A 20,043-nucleotide genomic window follows, 5' to 3' on the forward strand; every position below is an offset into this window, starting at 1 on the left:
TGTTCATCATATGAGCTAAAAACACAATACACAATACACAATTCACAATACAGCAATATTCAGGCATGTACATCCAGAATAAACACGATCAGACAAAGAAAATGGTGAAAACCATTGAAGCATAGGCTTGTGCAGCCAAGAGACTTTTAAATAAACTGTGGTGTATTGTCTTGAGGGATTGGAGAGATTGGATTGTGCATGTTTAAGATGTGCAAACATAAAAGCCACAGTACTTTGTTTCTACAGACACTTGTTTGCATAAGAAAAGAGAAGGTGACCTTTCATGACAGAAAAGAAGATTTAGAAATGCATCAATAAAGCATAAGAGTCTTCTGAATATAGTGTCTGGGCAGAAAAATTTACTCCAAGAAAACTCTATAGTTTGAGGCCCAAACTATAGAGGCTCAAACTATAGACTACCCCCCGTCTAGACCAAGTTCTTTGACCGAAAACTTGCTATGAATATAACAGCATGACGTTAGCATAACAACTATACAAAAGTTATACAAAACCCACACATAAACAAATAAATATTCTAGCTTGTGATGCATGAGTAAGTAATCAATCTAATGGAAATAATACAATGACAGAGTAATAATGATTCTGCACTGAGATTCAACCAACCATCCTTCACTTTACCCCATCAATAGGACAGAACAATGGCATTTAAAATTTGATGTGCTTTTAAGAGTTCTTTTCAATCACCTCCACAAATCAATCTGACAAATATCAATTTAGCAGGTAGAAAACCATTATGACGGCCTTTCACATTATGGCTGAAGTATTATTCTTCATTTGTCCTCTTGCATTTATAGCCTCTTGACTGCCCTCTAGAGTTTATTCAAGCCCCCTTTCTTATGCTAGCATGTCTTTTCATTTCCCCTTCACACCGCTAGACCATAAATTTGAGGAGGAGCTGTCATATTTCTCCTTTCAGCATCTACCCTCTTGCGGTTAAGACACAGAACAGTGTGTTTGCCATAGTGAGTAGTAGTGAGCATATGGTGCCTGGTTTACAATGCAGTGAGAGAGCATGTGACAAAATATTTCCAGTGCGAACTGAAGTGCTCTCAAGCATCGGCATAACTTATCAGTGAAAGAGAAACAGACACCAGCTAGACATTCATGTCGTCCATTATTTATAGCCTTAGTCCCACCTAATTATGTAGTGCCAACAAAAAGGAATTAAGTAAAGCAAGCATGAAGCTGTAGCATGTTAATCTTGGTTGCCTGTGAGAAGACTATAGGCGTCTTGATTTGGAAAATGGAGGTGATGTGTATGAGGGTTTGACTTATCTCACCAGCTCAGTCTGTAGAAGCAGGATCAACTCATCTCTCTCTTTCAGCTGCTGCTGCAGGGAGTGGCTCTCATCTCGCCCTGGATCCTACACACACACACACACACACACACACACACACACACACACACACACACACACACACACAGTCTTTAAAAAGGGCTACTTTATTCAGGCCATATTTTCTGGTTGGGAACCAGCTTTTCAAGTGAGAGAAGAGAAAGTGTAGAGGAAGTGCAGCTTTTACTCTAAAGTTCTGTCTGATGTGAACTTGCTCACCATTTCCAGCAACTCTGGTCAACATCCATTATATGTGTATGGAGGAACCTTAAGCTTCAGTATTTAGACCACCGAAAGCTCTAAACTCCTTCATTCACATCCACATACAGCATAGATTTGGCAACTAATGTACTGGTAATAAAGAGCCCTAGATAAACCGAAGCTGCTTTCCAGACAGGGTTTAATTTAAAGAGATTAGTCACGCTGGGGAAATACAGTAAGGTAACATGAAAGTCTTGCACATTTATGAGCATAATTTTTGGATAATCAGACTAATGATGGTGCAATGAAAGCCTATAATAGGTCTGAGGTTGTATATTGGGAAAATATAAAAAGTGGAAAAATGAGCGTTTAAAGATGGAATTATTGTCCACAAATCCCTTAAAAGAATTTAAGTGCTCCTTCCATAGTTTTGCGAAGCACAGCCAAAGGCTAAATTGAGGCAGAGGGACACGCAAAAATTATTCTGCTTCACTACCGACATGATTTCATTTCAAAATTGTACAATGTTTGCAGATTAAATGCCTCACTTTTTAACAAGTAATATTTCGATTATCCCAAAACATGACATAGGGATTTATCCATTCTGTCACAGAAGCATTAGCAAGATTAGGCACCGATGCTGGGTTAGAAAGACTGGCACACACTCAGTAGTCCAGTTCATCCTAAAGGTGTGCAGTGGGGATGTGCAGTAAGATCCACATCAATCTTGGCAAGTCATGCCTTCTTTGACTTTATAGGCTTTGTGTACAGGGTGGAACATGTTTGCACATCTTAGTTCCATTGAAGAAAACTGTAATGAAACAAAATCCAAACACATCCAATACAGTTGTGTGCTTCCAATTTGTAAAAGTTTAGAGAACACCCACATTGATGGGTAGCCATCAATGTTTGGCCATATAGTCTCTACTGACCAGGGAATGTTTGGCCATATAGTCTCTACTGACCAGTGCTGTTCACACATAGGTGGCACCCAAACAAACAAACAAACAACAAACCCCACTCCCAACTGGGATTTCCCATTCTACTTGAGCACAGTATCTTGAAAATACTGCAAATAATCCTCTGTTCATTTTATAGTTGTTTGGTATTCCAATTTGGTAATATCACTAAATTATGAGCTTCATCATACTTTCACTGGTTGTGTTTTAATTGCATGTTAAATTGCTGACTTCAGCCAATAGCCTTCAATGCTTTTTAGTCTGAGTGTATATGGCACAGTGGTGTATGAAATATGCTTGAAGTTTCAACTGTAAAGTGAAATGTCAAAATTTGGCTGTTTTAACCCATCCTAAAACCTTATACTAAATACTAAATGCCTATTAATCAAGGTGTAAACGTACAGCTAGTCAGGAGTTTAACTGAACCCTATTATGTAGTATGGAGGTCATAACAGCTCAGTTAAAAAGATTATGTGCTTCAATATCACAGCTATTTCCGGAAATGCTCCCTTATGGAAACAAGGATCTCAAGAGTCAGTTTACCTCTGATGTAGCTAAAAAATATAACTATCCATCTTGATACCAAATTTCAAATTAGTGAACTAGTGAAGTAAAACCACACACTTCCAGCACATAAAAAAGGTCACATCCAAATCCAGGCTTGTGGGAACATTTAATTATGTGATAATTATAGATCCCAGATTCACCAAGAGGCATTTTATCTTTGCAGAGGCATGGTGGACCTCCAGAGAGCAATTTGGCCACAGTTACATTGACACACATATTCGCAGAAGTACATAGACAAACAGACGAATGCCTTTAGCATAACAAGACGCTGTGCACAGTAACTTTGGCAGCATGCTGTAAGTAGTTTTTTCAGTTTAGTTGGCCTAGTTAGACACTTCAGCAGTGCGAAAGGGTCAGGCTCAACAAATGAGAACACTTTACTGTTACAGAAAACACAAATACAGAAGTATATTGAAAGTTCAGCTCTTCAAGGCCCATAAATAGAAACACACGCAGACAAAAAAATCTACTGCTACTCAAACTATGACAAAAGAAAAACTACTCATTACTAAAAAATACATTCTTTTTCATTCATAATATTGACCATTCCATTTAACAATAATAATATTATAACCAGATTTGTAAAGTTTGTCGCGACAAACTTTGATGTTGGCTTTGACGGTGCAAGTATTCGCAAAGGCCGGTGCATAGAAAGATTGTGAAAGCTACTGGACCAATACTTTTGGAGGTGAGCGGACATGAGCATATGACGTGATACGAATACCTGTGAGGTAGTTCCCCTCATTGTGCGGAGTGTTTTGATATGTCACATGTCCATGTTGTGCAAATTTTTAATTTTCGTGGACCCTGGTCTGAAGTTTGTTGCTATTACTTTTCTAAGCAATCGGAATTCCAGCATTCCCAGTACGGAAGCTCAAAGTGGCCTTTTTCCCCATCGACTTCCATTATAAACTTTTGAGGTTTATAACTCAGCAAGTTTTCGAGCGATTTACACCGAACTCGGACAGGTTCTTTAGGACCTTACTCCGGACGAGACACGTAGCCAATCTTTTCATTTAGAACCAATTACCATACTTCAGTGATCTGCTGTGCTCTACATAATTTGTATTTCCCATTTTAAACATACTTTTTTAATGAGAGCATGTAGATGTACAGACAGCCAGAAAACAAGTAACCAAGAAAGGTACATATAAATACAGTATGGTGTTGCAGTAATAAATGAAAAAATTCCTTCTTACAACATTTACTGTGTTATTATGTAAATCTATGACTATGACTGGTTACTTTTTGTGATTCTATTTTAATGAAAGTTACAATAACATTGCTGCTGATACAGCAGTTACAATGACATTAATGTCAGAACAGCAGGCTTTATATTTATTGAAATAGATTCTTTTTGTCCATCATAAGGTATGTTAAGATTCTATTGGGAAAAAAATACAGGTAAGCTGTGGTGAGCTGAGAAAATTGCTCTGAGTCATTGAAAAGGAGTTTCATAATGTACTCTCCTTCTTTTTACCCCCCAAGTTCTCTCCCTTAGCTTTGGCCAATTCTCTCTCAGTAGTCAACTATGCCCTACAGTATGAACTGCTGATCACGCTGTGTCATGTTGGTTAGTGACTTCATTACTGATAAGGGAGATAGAGTATGCCAAACATCCCACCAAGACAGCATGGGGAGTTTTTTGTTGTGCTTGTCTACTGTACCGTTCACTCATTCATATAAAGTAAGCTCTTTATCCTGGACACGATCCTGATGGGTCTGGATCCTATACCAGAAACACTGGAATAGAGGTAAGGACATACACTGTATGGGATACCAATCAATGGCAGGGTACCATACACACACACATTCACACATTCACACACACACACACACACACACACACACACACACACACACACACACACACACACACACACACACACACACACATTCACACCAGGCCACTCTACCAGCTTGGTTTTGTAGAAGGACCTGAAGGAAACTCGTACGGACACAGGGAAAGCATTGTGAAACTACACACAGGCAGTAAGCTCAAGATCAAACCAGGGGCCCTGGACCTGTGAGCCAGCAATGCTACCCACTTTGCAACAATAACGCCTCTATATTAATTGCCATGCAATTAATTTCTAACATAATTACAATGCCCTTTATTGCAACTCATTCTAGACCTACCCTGATTAGCAAAAATATTGTTCTAGATGTTTAATTAATGTAGGACACTAGATTTTGAAATGACTGTCTGCAGTGTCTGAGCACAAAGCCATGTTGCCACTGAAGCATTTCAGGCTCATTATTGAATTATATTAAAAGGATGGAACAACAACATTTAGATGATAAAAGGTTGTCCACTCATTTGACCTTTTTTCTTTAATTCAGTATAGAGACTGTGTGGATTTGGGGCGATGGAAAAATGTCATAAATAAATTTTCCAGTGTTTGACACTGTATGAGAGACCAGTCAGCCATCACTGGTGCCTCTGCATCATTAAGAGATACAGTCTAATAAGAGCTAAAACAATAAATCGAACTCAGCAGCCTGAAATTGAGAATAAAAACAATTAAGCCAGGTTCTGCCTGTTGCACCATGAATATACAATGATACACTTAACATTAAACTAGCTGCCTAATGTGTAGGCCCCCAGTGCTGCCACCTAAACAGCTCTGACCCGTCAAGGCATAGACTCTACAAGACCTCTTAAGGTCTGCATGTCCTTTAAAGCCGTGCACAGGGGTCAGCATGCCAATTCTGACCAGTCTGCGGTCATGCCACTGTGTGTTCTGACACCTTGAGTTCGTAGCCAAATTTGTGCTACAATAGCTCTTCTGTTAAATTGGATCTGACTATCCTTCCATGAGGCTTGAGTGCCCATGACCTGGTTGTCATGCATACTGGAAACACCAAACAGGAACTGATGTTTTGGAGATGCTCTGAACCAGTCACCACATAGTGGTCCATTTCAAACATCCATAGACTTGCCCATTTTACCTTCTTCCAGCACAACAACTCGTACAGTTATTCACTGCATCTGTCAGTTTTAATGTTAGTGCTCAACAGACCTTAATGACTGCAATAGGAGCCACACAAACAATAATCAGGTAATAATTTCAAGAAGCATAACTCCTTATTCTTTGCAGATTTCTCGGTGTAACCACACGAGAGCACTTTCCACAGGCTCCAGTTATGAAAGACACAGAGATAAATGTTTGATATACAAAGTTTTCTGCTCAAAGTAGGACAAAAAGTGACATGGTTCTGTTTCAGGTGGGATTGTGGGTTTTATTTTTAAATACGAGGAAGTTTTATGTTTTCTAGAACAGGGCAGGACTGGTCCCGCCCTTCTCCTGTCATCTGAACACAGTGTGAGAATTCATGGCATCCTATTCTAAGCTTTCCTCTTGCAGGCTACGGACAAGCTGCGACATCACATGGCCCATTGGTGTGACTGCTGCTCCTGCATGTGCTCCATGTAGGTCAGGAAGGAGGACAGAGAGAGACCTCGTTTCCAACTTTGCTCAGCTCGACGGGATTTCCGATTTGAAAAAAAATCCTGATGAGAAACAAAATCCGCTTCGCTCCCCATAAAAAGCTCCACAGGCAAAAGTATAAACCTTTCTCTTGTGACAGCCATGGCCCAGCTCCAAAGGATTACCGAACATAATAAAATAATCTCATCAACATAGTTCAACATTTTTTTTTAAAGGAAAATAATTCAGATTGAGCTCCCTTCTATACCGAAGTTGAATTGAAGGAAAGAGAACATTTTGTTGGAAAAACAAAAGGAAAATAAATTCATTCTCATTATTGCAGTTTAGAAATGCTGGCATCTCTTTTAAGATAAGGTTTACATTAACACACTGCGAAAACTAACACTGATAGCTTTTTTTAATTACTAGAAAAATGTGTTTACAAACTTTACAGTCTGAAAGTCTTAAGAAATTCCCCAAATATATTTCATAATGATGGCAATTACCTTGAAAGCTGGAGACTTCTCACTGCATGGGCTTATGGGTAAAGAGTGAAGGCTGCTGGCAGGGCTGGGCTCAGTGCTCTAAAAGGAGGGGGAAAACAACAAAGACCATCAGTTTCAATTCAATCGTTTTTTGTTTGTTTTTTATTTACTGACTTACCCTGAATGAACAACACGCATTTCAATACACAGTTCACATTAATTACAATTCCAAAACTCTAATTAACCAAATCCTAAGATTCTTGGCGCAAGTATATTTTGATAATCTTGACGCATCTGTAGGACGTGACAAGATTCCCTAGAAAGGCACGCTTGTGTGTACACAGATCCACAATTTAGAGTGCATGTCCAACCAGACACCAAACCAAGGAAATCGCTGTAGACTTCCACAAACAAATTGTATACAAACACAAATCTGGGCAAAGTGTATAAAACATTTCTAAAGCTCTGAATTTACTGGATACAGACAGAGTTGGCAGCACAGTTGTGAAATAGAAGAAGTTTGGAACCATTAGGGCTCTTTCTAGAGTACAGTTTACAGGATAAAATGGCCTTGGTTAGAACCACTCTAACAGCTTTATAAGTTAACAATCTTAAAAATACTGCATCAATCAGGCCTTTATATTACATTGACAAGATAGAAGTCACTCCTGAGTACAAGGCATATGGCAGGCATTTAAAAGACAGCGTGAGAAAAAAGATCCTCTGGTCTGATGAGATATAAATTGAACACGTTGGGCTTAACTCCAAACAGTATGTCTGGTGAAAACCAGATACTGCTTATCAACTGGATAATACCATCCCTGCAGTGATGCATGGTGGTGGCAGGGACAGGAAGAATGGTCAGAATCGAGTCAATAAGAGGTCCTTGAAGGTCCTACTCCAGGGTGCACACAACAATATAGCATGGAAAAGGTTCATCTTTCAGCATGGCAACAAAACAAAACATAAAACCCAGACAACTGCGTTGAGCACAAGTGTCGAGCACAAGGGTCGTTATGTCCTTGAGTAACCCAGACTTGAACTGTATATAATATCTGTGGAGACACCTAAAGATGGAGCTTGTGTGACCTGCCATACCTTACTGGACAGGTATCACTGTATAACAACAAAATCATATCTACATATAGCTCTTACATGCATTACTGGAGCTGAATCTATCGATTGCCCTGTACATACAGTACATACCTGACCTGGTTGGATTCTAAACTGCTTTTCATTGTACTAATACTTGTACTCTGTGCCATTTAATCTAATGTACCCTATTAACTCTTGGTAGATCAGATGAGAAGTAAGAACAAGGGTTTTTTTTCCCCATACTGTACTGTAAATGTGTGCAAGCTCCACACCAGCTTGCAATTTCTAAAAGTTTCCTATCTTGACATTTATTTTACGGAGTCATTGTAGAAATGTGGATTCAATACGGCTTTTCAACTGGCATAAGGTTTGTACTTGATAACTGGTTGTCTTTGTGATATTTTCTGCAGCTCACGGAGATGTAATGCCCTAATGGAACTTGAGTACTTAATGGTTCACAGAGTGTTTCACTGAAAGCATATTTTGTGAGGTGTGCTATAATTTGGAAACGTTGTCCTGCCAGCTTAGCTGACCTGCATTACAAAATGAAACCAAACATCATCAATAAGTAAAACACCAAGTTTTGAACATCTGTCATAAACTGTCATTGTTCTGTCAGGTTAGCTGTAGTTTACTGTAGAAATAGTTCATTTTAATGAATGAATAATTAAATGATACAGCAAGCTCCAAAATTATTGGCACCTGTTGAATTGGTTGAAAAAGTTAAGGAAATAAATACTGTAGGATTTATTAACTCGATCTCACGCTGAAACATGTAGCCTTTATTCTATCAACAATCTCTACAGATGCTCCATTGTTCCTGATAGTCTTTGGTGGATTCTGTTCTTTTGCTTACTCACAGGTTTTCCACAAGGGTTTGAAATATTTTCGGGGAACTGGGATGGCTATATTCTCATTTATCTCATATGGTCATATTCTGTGGTCACTGAACCATTTTTGTGTAGATTTGCATGTTTGAATGCATCATTACATTACTAAGACCCAATCTTTGGACTCAGGCAGCCGGACATTTCTTAAAAATCTGTAGTACTTTGTGGAGTACCTGATAAAAACCCAACAAGATTCCTTCACAGATGTCTACCATACTCCGCGGTGGGTATCAGGTTCTTTTCTGTATAGCCACCCTATAAGCCAAAAAATAAATAAATAAACATCTGACTACAGAACATTGTCCCAGTCAAATTTCCAGTATTGTCAGATGAACTCCAGATACATACGCTTCTTGTTAATGAGGGTTTTGGATTTGTTCTGACCTTCTAAAATCAGGAGCAACACCTGATTCCACCTGTTAACATATCAGATAGGATATGTCCACTTCCTCAAATCTCCATCTGTGTTCCTCGTCTCTATCCTTCTCTCTGTGCTTGATGGCAAAACTGACTTGTGTCATCTTCCAAGCAGGTTTATTACTGTAATACTACAAGTATTTTATTGTATGTAATTTATTGTTCTTTTCTTTATTCACGAAGGTCAACACAGTTCAGTCTAAATTCATTTGTGTATTCTTTCATTTTTCTATTGCGGATGAATAACTAAGAATATTTTGCACGAAAAAAAAAAGGAGAAACGTGATGACAAAAAAAGTAAAATATAAATGTGAACATGTTGATACTTTGTTCATAAAAATCTATGCCACTTCACTCCAGTAATACTGATGCAATTTCTATATAATAAGAAACCAATGGGAAACTTTGAAAACGTCTTCATCTGTGCTCAATATCACAGGGTCATATAAACAAACGCAACAGAAAAGCACAAGTCATAGCAAATTTGTTGGTGAACAGTTTACATATGGAGATGGAAGACGGCACATTTGCAAGTTAATGAGAGGCCTGAGTCAGCGAGGAGGGCAAACAATTTCCTCTTTAATATTCATGTTTTTTTTCTGCCGTGTGCACTTTCCTGGACCTTCTTTTGTCTCATAATTGTTATTTCAGTTTTTATGGCTTACAAAATAGTTTTAGTTGCTACTGTGTAGGAGAAGAGGCTAAAGAGTGTGACAGGTACGATGGTTTATAGTGAGAGTCAATAATGAAATCTAAAATAATATGATTCAATAGAATGAAAAGGGACCTACACTGAAAATAAATGAACTTGCGTTTATAGTCTGACACACGTTTAAAGCTGACACACTTGTGCTTCATTTTGTCCTAGCAAAGATAATATTTTTCAGGGAAAGATGTCATTCCTAAGCTAATATACAGCCAGGAAGCTTAAATTATGATCTATCAGCGTATATTTAACTTTTGTTCTCAACCCAAAATGTCTTCAGTGAATAGCAAAAACAAAAGAAATGGCCTTGATGTTCCAATAGTTTCAGATGGGACCGTAGCTGCAATCCAGGTAAGTTTAAAATGCTGTACTCCAGGTAAGTTTATAATATTATGCTCTTGCTAAGTTTATTAAGCTTTGTTCCAGGTAAAATCTAGCACAGCAATACTGCATGTAAGCCCTTTCTCTAGATTATAGTAACATACGTGAGTCAAAAATGCCTTAGCTGTGCTTCAACCCATTCCAGTGGAGAGATTTTAACAGGTAGGGGCCTTAAAGCTCTGTTTATTCCTCAGATGATTTAAAAAAAAAAAAAAAAAACAACAGCAGCTCCAGAAATCAGCAACCAGCATGAACTCTTACCTCCTGCAAAAGCCTGCGAAGTCGCAGCAGGAGCGTTTTCATGGCCGTGCAGTCCTGCTGCATCAGCCTGAAGGGTAAGGTCTCCAACCCAGGGAACAGCTCATCATCACAGGGCACAAAGAGAGACACCGGTCGTGACTCCCTGGAAAAAACAAGAGATGGAACAACATGTCAGTGTATTCCTAACACAGAAAAATACAAATATGTACATGCAGCACAATATAAACTGTACTGTAAAAATTCCATCAAGTGCAGCAGACTTTATTCTTTAACAATGTGTCTGTTTTTGTCACGAGGTCTTTTAGCTGCTTTGCCTAATAGTAAAGTCTGTATTGAGTGATTTATCCAGTAACATAAGCTTTGCATTGTGCAGTTAATTGCATATTTTGCAAGAAACATAGTGAGCAGTGCAGATACGTGCTGGATTAGTGGAACTCGAGTAAAAAAATGTAAATAAAATACTACTACTACTACTACTACTACTACTACTACTAATAATAATAATAATAATATGTATTACACTAGAACCATCAATAAAATAACTGAAATATATAATAATGTAAACATAACTGAAAAAGGAAACACAGACATTCAACGAGTGTAGATTATAAAGCAAAAAAGGGGGGAAAAAAACATAGAACAATAAACTTGGAGGAGAGTCATGAAAAAGGAGAAAGCAGAACCAGCTCAATAAAGTAGGCAGTTTTGCACACAGTGATTCCAGATCGGGAAAAATTTTCTTCTCTGTATAATATGCAACTACTCTGAACTATGTTGAAACTAAGTGAAGCAATTAATGTAATTAAAGCTTAAAAAAAAAAATGAAGGCTGTTCCAGTTGTAGCAATAAACAAACATTTCAGAAAATTCAGAAAAGTATTCTTGACTTCTCAACAAACATTTACTGTGACCTGCAATAAAATAAAATAAAATAAAATAAAATACTAAATAAAAAACGAATCATATTTACACAGTATAACCTATAAAACCATTTTCATATCTGAGGCATTTAACCTGATAGTTTGTATTTTCTGTGCCTGTCTAATCCTGGAACAGAAAACTACTAACCGGGAAAACACTATATTTCTTTAAGAATATTTTTTCTTAGAAATCAAAATCAGTACTCTGGTAATGAATGTGATGATTCACTGACTGCTCACAAACCACCCGGTGACTCTCTCGCAATGGATGTGCCTAAGGCAGGCCAGACTGATAAGACAGAAAACATAAAAAAATCCAAAAAATAAAAAAAAATAAAAATAAACATTCTTCAGCAGTACAGATATAGAATATTTATCAGTAAGCATTGACAAACGCTACATCTATTACAGAGTCATTATTTACATCATGGATTAGAGTATAGTGAGACTGTCATGATTCAGATTCTAGATACACCAGAGCAGATTTTCATTGTCCCTGGATTTTACCTTGCTGTCTATTACAGAGAGAACACGCCATCTGAGGGCTTTTTACTCTGGCAAAGAAAAACAGCGGGGTGTGGATAAAAGCAATGACATCTTAGCATAATAGCCACAGCACTAAGAAAATGGCAGGCTGGCAGAGTTAGCTTTGTCTGGGAACACTGATGATAACAGGAATAGTTTTTTTTTTCCTGACTCTGTAATTTTCCTTACTAAAGCACTTTTTCAGCCTCCGCTGGCACAAGTTGGATTTCTGTCCCTTCAAACACTATAAATCCTAAATATGCTTCACATTAGTGCCTCTATCTTTCCCTCACTGTAATATGGCCCTGTGTAGAACATCTAAAAGTGGTGCCCATTAGCTTTGACAACATTCCAGTCACCTCTAATATCCCATTACAATATCATTATAGCCATCACAGCTTCCCCCAGGACTCTATGGGTTCATGTCTTCACTGTGCAACGCGAATACTAATAATGCCATCCTGTTAGGGCATCTTATGAAGGAAAGTCTCTTTGTTTAGCCTCCTCTATGATGGCCCCCCTCTGTGTGCTCACCTGGACTCCTCATGTTAGAGGACACGGGGAGCCGGTGTCCCTTTGCTCTAAAAGACCAGCTGTCACACGGAATGGACTCCCCCAGCAGGACTGCTTTATAGCTCATATTCTGTGTTTGGGTTATTAGTGCAGTATTCCCATCAGGGCCTTCAGCATCATGCCACGCACTGCCTTTGATTTCTAATTACACATTAATTTCACGCTAGAGAAGCAGTACTGCATCTGGGCACCATGAAGCCATCCGTGCTGGTATATTCATTACGGAGTTGTAGGGAAAAATTTGGATCTCTGCTTGAACGGCTCCTAAAATACAATCTGATCTTCATCTAGGTCACAGTGGAAAACAAAGACAGTCTTAATAAGCTATGTACTTGTTCAATAAAGATATGGAAATAGCTGGTGCTGAGCAAAACAAGAGGAGTCACAGAATATTATGATATGTTTCAATCAGGCATAACTCATAAAATAAGCTCGAAAACAAGGCTGTAGCTTACAAATTTAATAAACAAATCAAGGAGTAATATAGTAAACACTTCAAGCAAAGTGAAGCAAAAAAAAAGGCCTGCATTTGAGTTGAGGTTTTGTATCCTGGCAAGAGCAGCAAACACAAATATGTGTATACCTTAGTTAGCAAGCTGTTAAGCTGTACAGCACATTTGGTGGCTGCAGATAACCGAGTGAGTAGGAGGAGATTTAACAAATGCTATACCAAAAAAAATATGAAGCATAAAGACACTGAAAATAGAAGCAGTTTGAAAAACCGATGGTGCTGTATGAGTGTGTGCCAGGAAAGAAACCCCGTAAACATGAGCACAAAAAGGAGACGCAGACACAGGACTGTGGATATACGAACACCCTGGGGAGGTCTGATGGACTACTGAGAACGTTTATTGGTGCGTACCTGAAACCATCGGCAAGCCAAGATACTGTAGAGTTTACGCTGGACCATTAGCTTAAAGCGACATGCAACCATGGAAGGAGGCTCGTAACAGGATTACAAGTGAAAGGGGTGAAAATGTGTGAAGTGATTTAAAATGAAGTGGCAATCGAAAAAGAAAGATTTTCTCAGATCTAGTTGAAGGTGTTGCAAACTGAGTTCGGTGGATTCTGCTTTCAGAAATTAGAAAAATAAAGTAAATACGAACTGAAAGATATTTTGAGAAAAAAAAAGAAAACAAATATAAGGCTTTTTTTCCTTGTCTTTCTTAATAAAAGAACACCAGTGGCAATCGTACACAATTGTATTAAGTTATTTAGACGTACATACTGTTAAAAAAATAAACAAATGGGAAAAAAAGACAGGTAAAAAGGTAAACCGGTAAACTACTTTCTTCCTTTTTAATTTCCTGTGTTTGATTTAAATCATGTGATATAATGCAACATTGGTGTTACCATTGAGAACGTAGAGGTGACAGTTACACTCAGTCTCTTGACACCGATGCACCATTTTTTTTTTTTTGTGTAATCCTCACTTCTATGCTTGGAAAAATAATTTTGTCACTGTTGACTAAATGCCTGGTGAAAAAAAAAATGGCATTTCGAGAAATGACATAATATGAGGTTGAGTGATTAAGACAGCCTTGACATATGAGTTATATTGGAAGTCCTATATTTGAGTAGTTCATCATTTATTACGTGCGTAATCAGGCAAAAAAAAAAAAAAAAGACTGTAAATCCATCACGAAGCATCTGAACTTGCCAATACGGTGGCTGTGCCTGCCTTTGGAAACAAAAAAAAAAAAAAAAATCAACCAAATGACAAGCATGAGTCATTTCGATTGAGATATTTCTTAGCCTTGACATAAGCATGCTGGCTGAGAGTTGGATTAGACATTTTCAATCTAAAGTATTTCTCGGTTTGTCATGGGTTTTGGAGCCTCCCTCTCTAAATCACCTTGAAAGAGAAGGAGACGGAAAGTAGCACAGGGCCAGACGCATAGCCTTCTGTCGCCGAGGACCACAGCTTGCAAGAACCTATGCAGTCTGCCCCCCTGCTGCAGCAAACCTGTTCCTGAAGGACACATGAGATGAACTGCCTTTCATGGCTGAGAATTTGAGCACCTGACCACCTGGGCTTTGTCCAGAGACTTAATAAAAAAAAAATTAAAAAAAAAAAAGATAAAAAGCACCGGATGGAAAAGTGTAAGGCCACAATAGGGATTAAATACTTCTCTGCTTTCCTCCAAAAAGATCTCTTATGTTGCTAGTTGCTTAAGTTTCTACACATTACGTTGTCTTTTCTACAAGTGATTCAGTCTTAGTCGTGCTATAAGGTAGGATGAACCCATTCTGTTCTCGCTCTCACTCTCGCCCCCTCTCCCTCGCTCGGTTTAGCTCTGCCTCAACCCTCAATGCTGGGATTGAGAGAGGGAGGGCTCTGGGGCTGAGAATCGGTTTTGTCAACTGTTGATGTGTCATCAATAGAAAAAGCCAAGGTTTTGGCCTTAGGATAATAAATCATGTCACTTAGCACTGGAGAAGAATAAAAACTCCACAGATTCACAGAGTATCTTTTGCTGCACTGATGGCAGTGGTATAATCCTACTGTTATTTCACTCTGGGCATTTCAGAGCTTGGATTTAATTGCAGATCAAAGCATTTTAGCAAGAGCGACAGTGGAAAAAGGAGAATCCTGGTCAATCCATAGACTGCACCATCACTAGGGTAGGAAGTATTAGTCCCTCCAGGATTGAACTCAAAGTCATTCAAATATTCAAGCTGATATTCAGAGGAGCTTGCATTTTTTTCCAATTTATCTGTGCCCCAAGACACAGTTTAGCCAAACCCGTCCTCAATTCATGTGCGTTGAACCTCGTAGAAAGTAGATTAAAAGATGAATCCTGTGCTTGCAGCTTCACCAATTCAACAGACCAAGTCACTGTTACCTCATTGCAACATTTTAAGAGTTATTTTGAGATTGTTGCAGCCAAATACGCTTGATTTGGTTAGAGCTTTTTCAAAGTTTATGATGCAACTTTCTTGTGGAAAGCTACTTAAACTAGTGAAAGTGTAAGCATGGGATTCTTCTTTTAAACTACTTTCAGTGAGGACATGATTGCTTTCTATGATACCAGTACGATGCACAGAAACTGAAGAAGGCTTTGGCTGAATGTTCTGATGAAGACGATGATGTGGCAAATCTGTAGTAAATTTTTTTTGGGGGGATCTCCTGCAAATATTGCAGAATTTGCTTCATTTTGAGTTCATTTCTGCAATCGCAAAACCATAAAGTCATGGAAGGACTGCAGAACCTTAAAGCCAGGTAAATAATAAGGTCAGTTTTATTAGTCTATTTAATACCAAGGTACTGGAAAAGCTGATCAGGTTGATGTGCTTGGATTCTTTCCTGCTAATTGTGATGAATAACAAATCTTGTGCTCAACTGCAGATTTAAAAACAAAAAAGTGACCCATGAGAAAAATCGAAAGGTTTCACAGAACAATGTGTGCGCTAGCAACGAGGAGCTGGTAGCAGAAAAAGAATTTCAACAGTCAGAGATTAAATAAAGCAAAACACTGGCTTGTTCAAGCAGAAATATCACTAACCTGTATGCTAACAAGTATTCGGATTCTGTCTACATGCACTTGCTTTGGTTTAAAAACGAGTGGAGAAAAACTCCTATTTCAAAAAAGACCCTAATATGTTATGTCATGGCAAAGGGTCAGAAGTCAAAATATCTTCAAAAATATCACCGAAAAAAATATATTGACTTGCAAACTGCTGGCCAGATGTGCTGAGAATGTACAACAGGCTGCATAATACTAGACATAAAACTCTGTTGGAAGATATACAGTGGACGAGCAATTCAAAGCTGTTTTAAAGATACAATGCCAAGGTCATTCATACGTCTTGCTGACGAGGCAAACCCACCTGCTCTGGAGGGAGCTTAGCAGCTTTTTTTTTGCAGTAATTCAAAAGTAGATTAAAAATATCAGTCTTCAAGTCAGTTTCTAAGAAAAATCTTAGAATCTTTGTGTGTGTGTGTGTGTGCGCGTGCATCACATTCAGGCACACACTCACACAACCATTTTATTTATTTATTTATTTATTTATTCATTTATTTATTTTTTTTTGTGTATGTAATGGAAGTGTTTTATCTTAAAAGCACAGAATATTTCTTTAGGAAATATCAAACTCTTGTTGTTTTCTTGTTTTGAGGTTGATATGAGGTTGCACACACAAAATCTCATCAGGGAGGGAAGGAAGGAAGGAAGGAAGGAAGGAAGGAAGGAAGGAAGGAAGGAAGGAAGAGTTAACTGGTGATAAAAAGGGAACAGGATGCAAGAGCAATCGCCTGACAGCCATAATAAAATCTGATGGTGGATCACTGATGCTTTGGGGCTGTTGGTTCAGGTGCTCTTGTGAATATTGATGGCATCATGAATTCTGCCAAAGAGCAGGATATTTGAGCCCAAAACCTCTGCCAGGAGGTTAATAGTTGCTTGTAAATGGATCTTTCAGCAAGATAATGACCCCAAACTGAAGAGGTGTTGGGACAGAAAATCAATCTTGGTTATCACAGTTGTCATGTTTGGTCTGTATTGAAAATCTGTGTGCTGTAGGGAATCATTTTGAATGTATGAAGAGTCTGTATATAGACAGGAAGTGCCTACTAACAAATAACTGCTGAGCAGATCTTATCTGACTGGTGGATCATTCAAAGCACAGCAGTGACAGTAGCATGGCAGTGGTGTGTGTGTGTGTGGAGGAGGGGTGGTGGTGTGTGCGCTGGTACAAATGCATTAGTGATGGTGGGGTTTTGTGAACACTGAACTTATTGTCCACTTCATTCCACACACCTCCTGCCGTGTTAGGTGGTTTTCACACTAGGCACATTTTCTGAGGTCTGAACCTGAATGTGATTGTTTCCGGCACTTTGGTGTGGATTCACACTCAGTTGATTCTATGAAAACCCCAGTGTGCTCATCTTGTGTCATCACGAATGCACATGGAGAACACAATGAGACTCATGGGACTAATTAAATGTTTTATTTAGATTATATATATATAACACACACACACACATATATACACTCACTGGCCACTTTATTAGGTACACCTGTCCAACTGCTCGTTAACACAAATTTCTAATCAGCCAATCACATGATCTACTGGGATTTTCACGCACAATCATATCTAGGGTTTACAGAGAATGGTCTGAAAAAGAGAAAATATCCAGTGAGCATCAGTTCTGTGAGCGCAAATGCCTTGTTGATGCCAGAGGTCAGAGGAGAATGGCCAGACTGGTTCGAGCTGATAGAAAGGCAACAGTAACTCAAATAACCACTCGTTACAACCGAGGTATGCAGAAGAGCATCTCTGAACGCACAACAAGTCGAACTTTGAGGTGGATGGGCTACAGCAGCAGAAGCCCACACCGGGTGCCACTCCTGACAGCTAAGAACAGGAAACTGAGGCTACAATTCGCACAGGCTCACCAAAATTAGACAATAGAAGATTGGAAAAATGTTGCCTGGTCAGACGAGTCTCAATTTCTGCTGCAATATTCGGATGGTAGGGTCAGAATGAGCATCGTGTCAACGCCACAGCCTACCTGAGTATTGTTGCCAACCATGTCCATCCCTTTATGACCACAGTGTGCCCATCTTCTGATGACTACTTCCAGCAGGATAACGCACCATGTCATAAAGCGCAAATCATCTCAGAACATTTCTTGAAAATGACAATGAGTTCACTGTACTGAAATCTGAAATGGCCTCCACAGTCACCAGAGATATAGATGACATTTTACGCACCACTAACAATACTGTTATTATTTACTACATATACATACACAGGTTACTTTACTCCCTGAACAATTAGGGGTGCAGTGTACAGGTTGTGTTCCTGTTCATGGAAATCACAACATAGTTCGCGTACTACCCAAAATCAGAGCTCCACCTACAGGCTGGGGTCTCGGGTTGACAATTGCGATGCTCTTTCCAATCCACACAATCCAAACCCTGCTCTGTTTTAAACTAAACTGCCAGCATGAAAGCTGCTTTCATCTTAGTATACCATTTGCCCTGCACATTGTGTGTTATTCATTCTCAAGTCTTCAGGGTCAGGATCTGAACACAGCATTGCTCTTAAAAGTTATGGCTGGTGCACTGTTCAAAATTAGACTTTGATTTTGCATCCTATGAAAAAATATATTCAAAATCTGCGAGTCACACTTTTTTTTTTCCAGATTCACAAATAAACCTGAACCATAGTATATTAGGGCAGCTTCTAAAAATTGTACAAATAATTAAAAGGTCAGGGAAATATATATAATTTTCTAGGCTAATATTCATGCAGATATAATTTCCGGCTCATCCACATGGGATACGTCTGTCGTCATTACGGGGAAAAGCCAGCTGTCAGAAATGAGACCCAGTTCTGTAAGGACAGCATTCGAGAGCATATTTATCAACTAGCTTAACCAGTAATGTATTGTGTGCATTACTGTTAGATATAATTAAACAACTAGACACAACTGTATAAATTATGGTAATTAGCTGTCAACAAGAACAACAGACTATCTTGTTTAGATGAGAGTTATATGAGCGCTTCGGGAAACTGAAGTGGATTTAACTATCTAAGAGGCTCAGTCAATCAAGTCGATTACAATCTCCTACAAAGCGGTGGAGACTAAACCTAAAAATTCTTCATCAAGAACACTGGGGTACAAATCCCACAGTGACACTAGAGAGCACTGAGATCAGGCTGCTGAAATCCAAAACAGTCTTCATTGTTTAAGCATACACTTACACTCTCGTTCAATCAGATACATTTAAATGAACTAGTGGCAAGCTTGTAAGGCAAAGCCGTTTGAAATCCCAGCATACTGAAATCCAGTGGAGTTAAAGCTTGGCTTATTTGTCTTCCTCAATCACTGTCTTTTCTCATGTATTCATTAGAGCGTCTCTGTGAGCTGGGCGAAGGAGGATAAATTAATTGTTTGGGTTTTTTTAAATGCAATTTTTATAGAAGTGATCACATCTAATTCTTTTGATTGATTTAAAGATTTAGCATGCAAGTGAATTTGAATGAGGAGAGGAGAGGAAAGGAGAGGAGAAGAGAGGTGAAAGAAAGGAGAAGAAACAAAAAGAGAGGTAAAGAAAGGAGAAAAGAGGAGAGGAGAGGAAAGGAGAGGATGGGAAAGGGGGAGGAGAAGAAAGGAGAAGTAAGTAGAGGAAAGGAGGAGAGGAGAGTCAAAGAGAGAGAAGGAGAGGAGGAGAGGAGAGTAGATGAAGAGAGGAGAGGAGGAAAGGGGGGGTCGAGAAGAGGAGACAGGAGAAAAAAGATTAACGGAGGGTAAAATGAGGAGAG

The 20,043-nt window shown here is 38.8% G+C and overlaps 1 protein-coding gene across 5 annotated transcripts in view; it reads right to left on the bottom strand.

The window, feature by feature from the left end:
• The window catches only part of ccser1 (coiled-coil serine-rich protein 1), a 77,932-nt gene that overhangs the window by 32,999 nt on the left and 24,890 nt on the right, over window positions 1-20,043 (bottom strand). For all 5 annotated transcript variants that reach the window (XM_027167095.2, XM_027167096.2, XM_027167099.2 and 2 more), the window contains exons 6-8: window positions 10,752-10,893; window positions 7,023-7,100; window positions 1,302-1,385 (exon numbers count right to left, since the gene is read on the bottom strand). In XM_027167095.2, coding sequence (XP_027022896.2) covers window positions 1,302-1,385; window positions 7,023-7,100; window positions 10,752-10,893 — 304 coding nt within the window. The remainder of the gene's footprint in view (window positions 1-1,301; window positions 1,386-7,022; window positions 7,101-10,751; window positions 10,894-20,043) is intronic.

The sequence above is a fragment of the Tachysurus fulvidraco genome, chromosome 14 (genome assembly GCF_022655615.1).
Source record: "Tachysurus fulvidraco isolate hzauxx_2018 chromosome 14, HZAU_PFXX_2.0, whole genome shotgun sequence".
Lineage (NCBI taxonomy): Eukaryota > Metazoa > Chordata > Actinopteri > Siluriformes > Bagridae > Tachysurus > Tachysurus fulvidraco.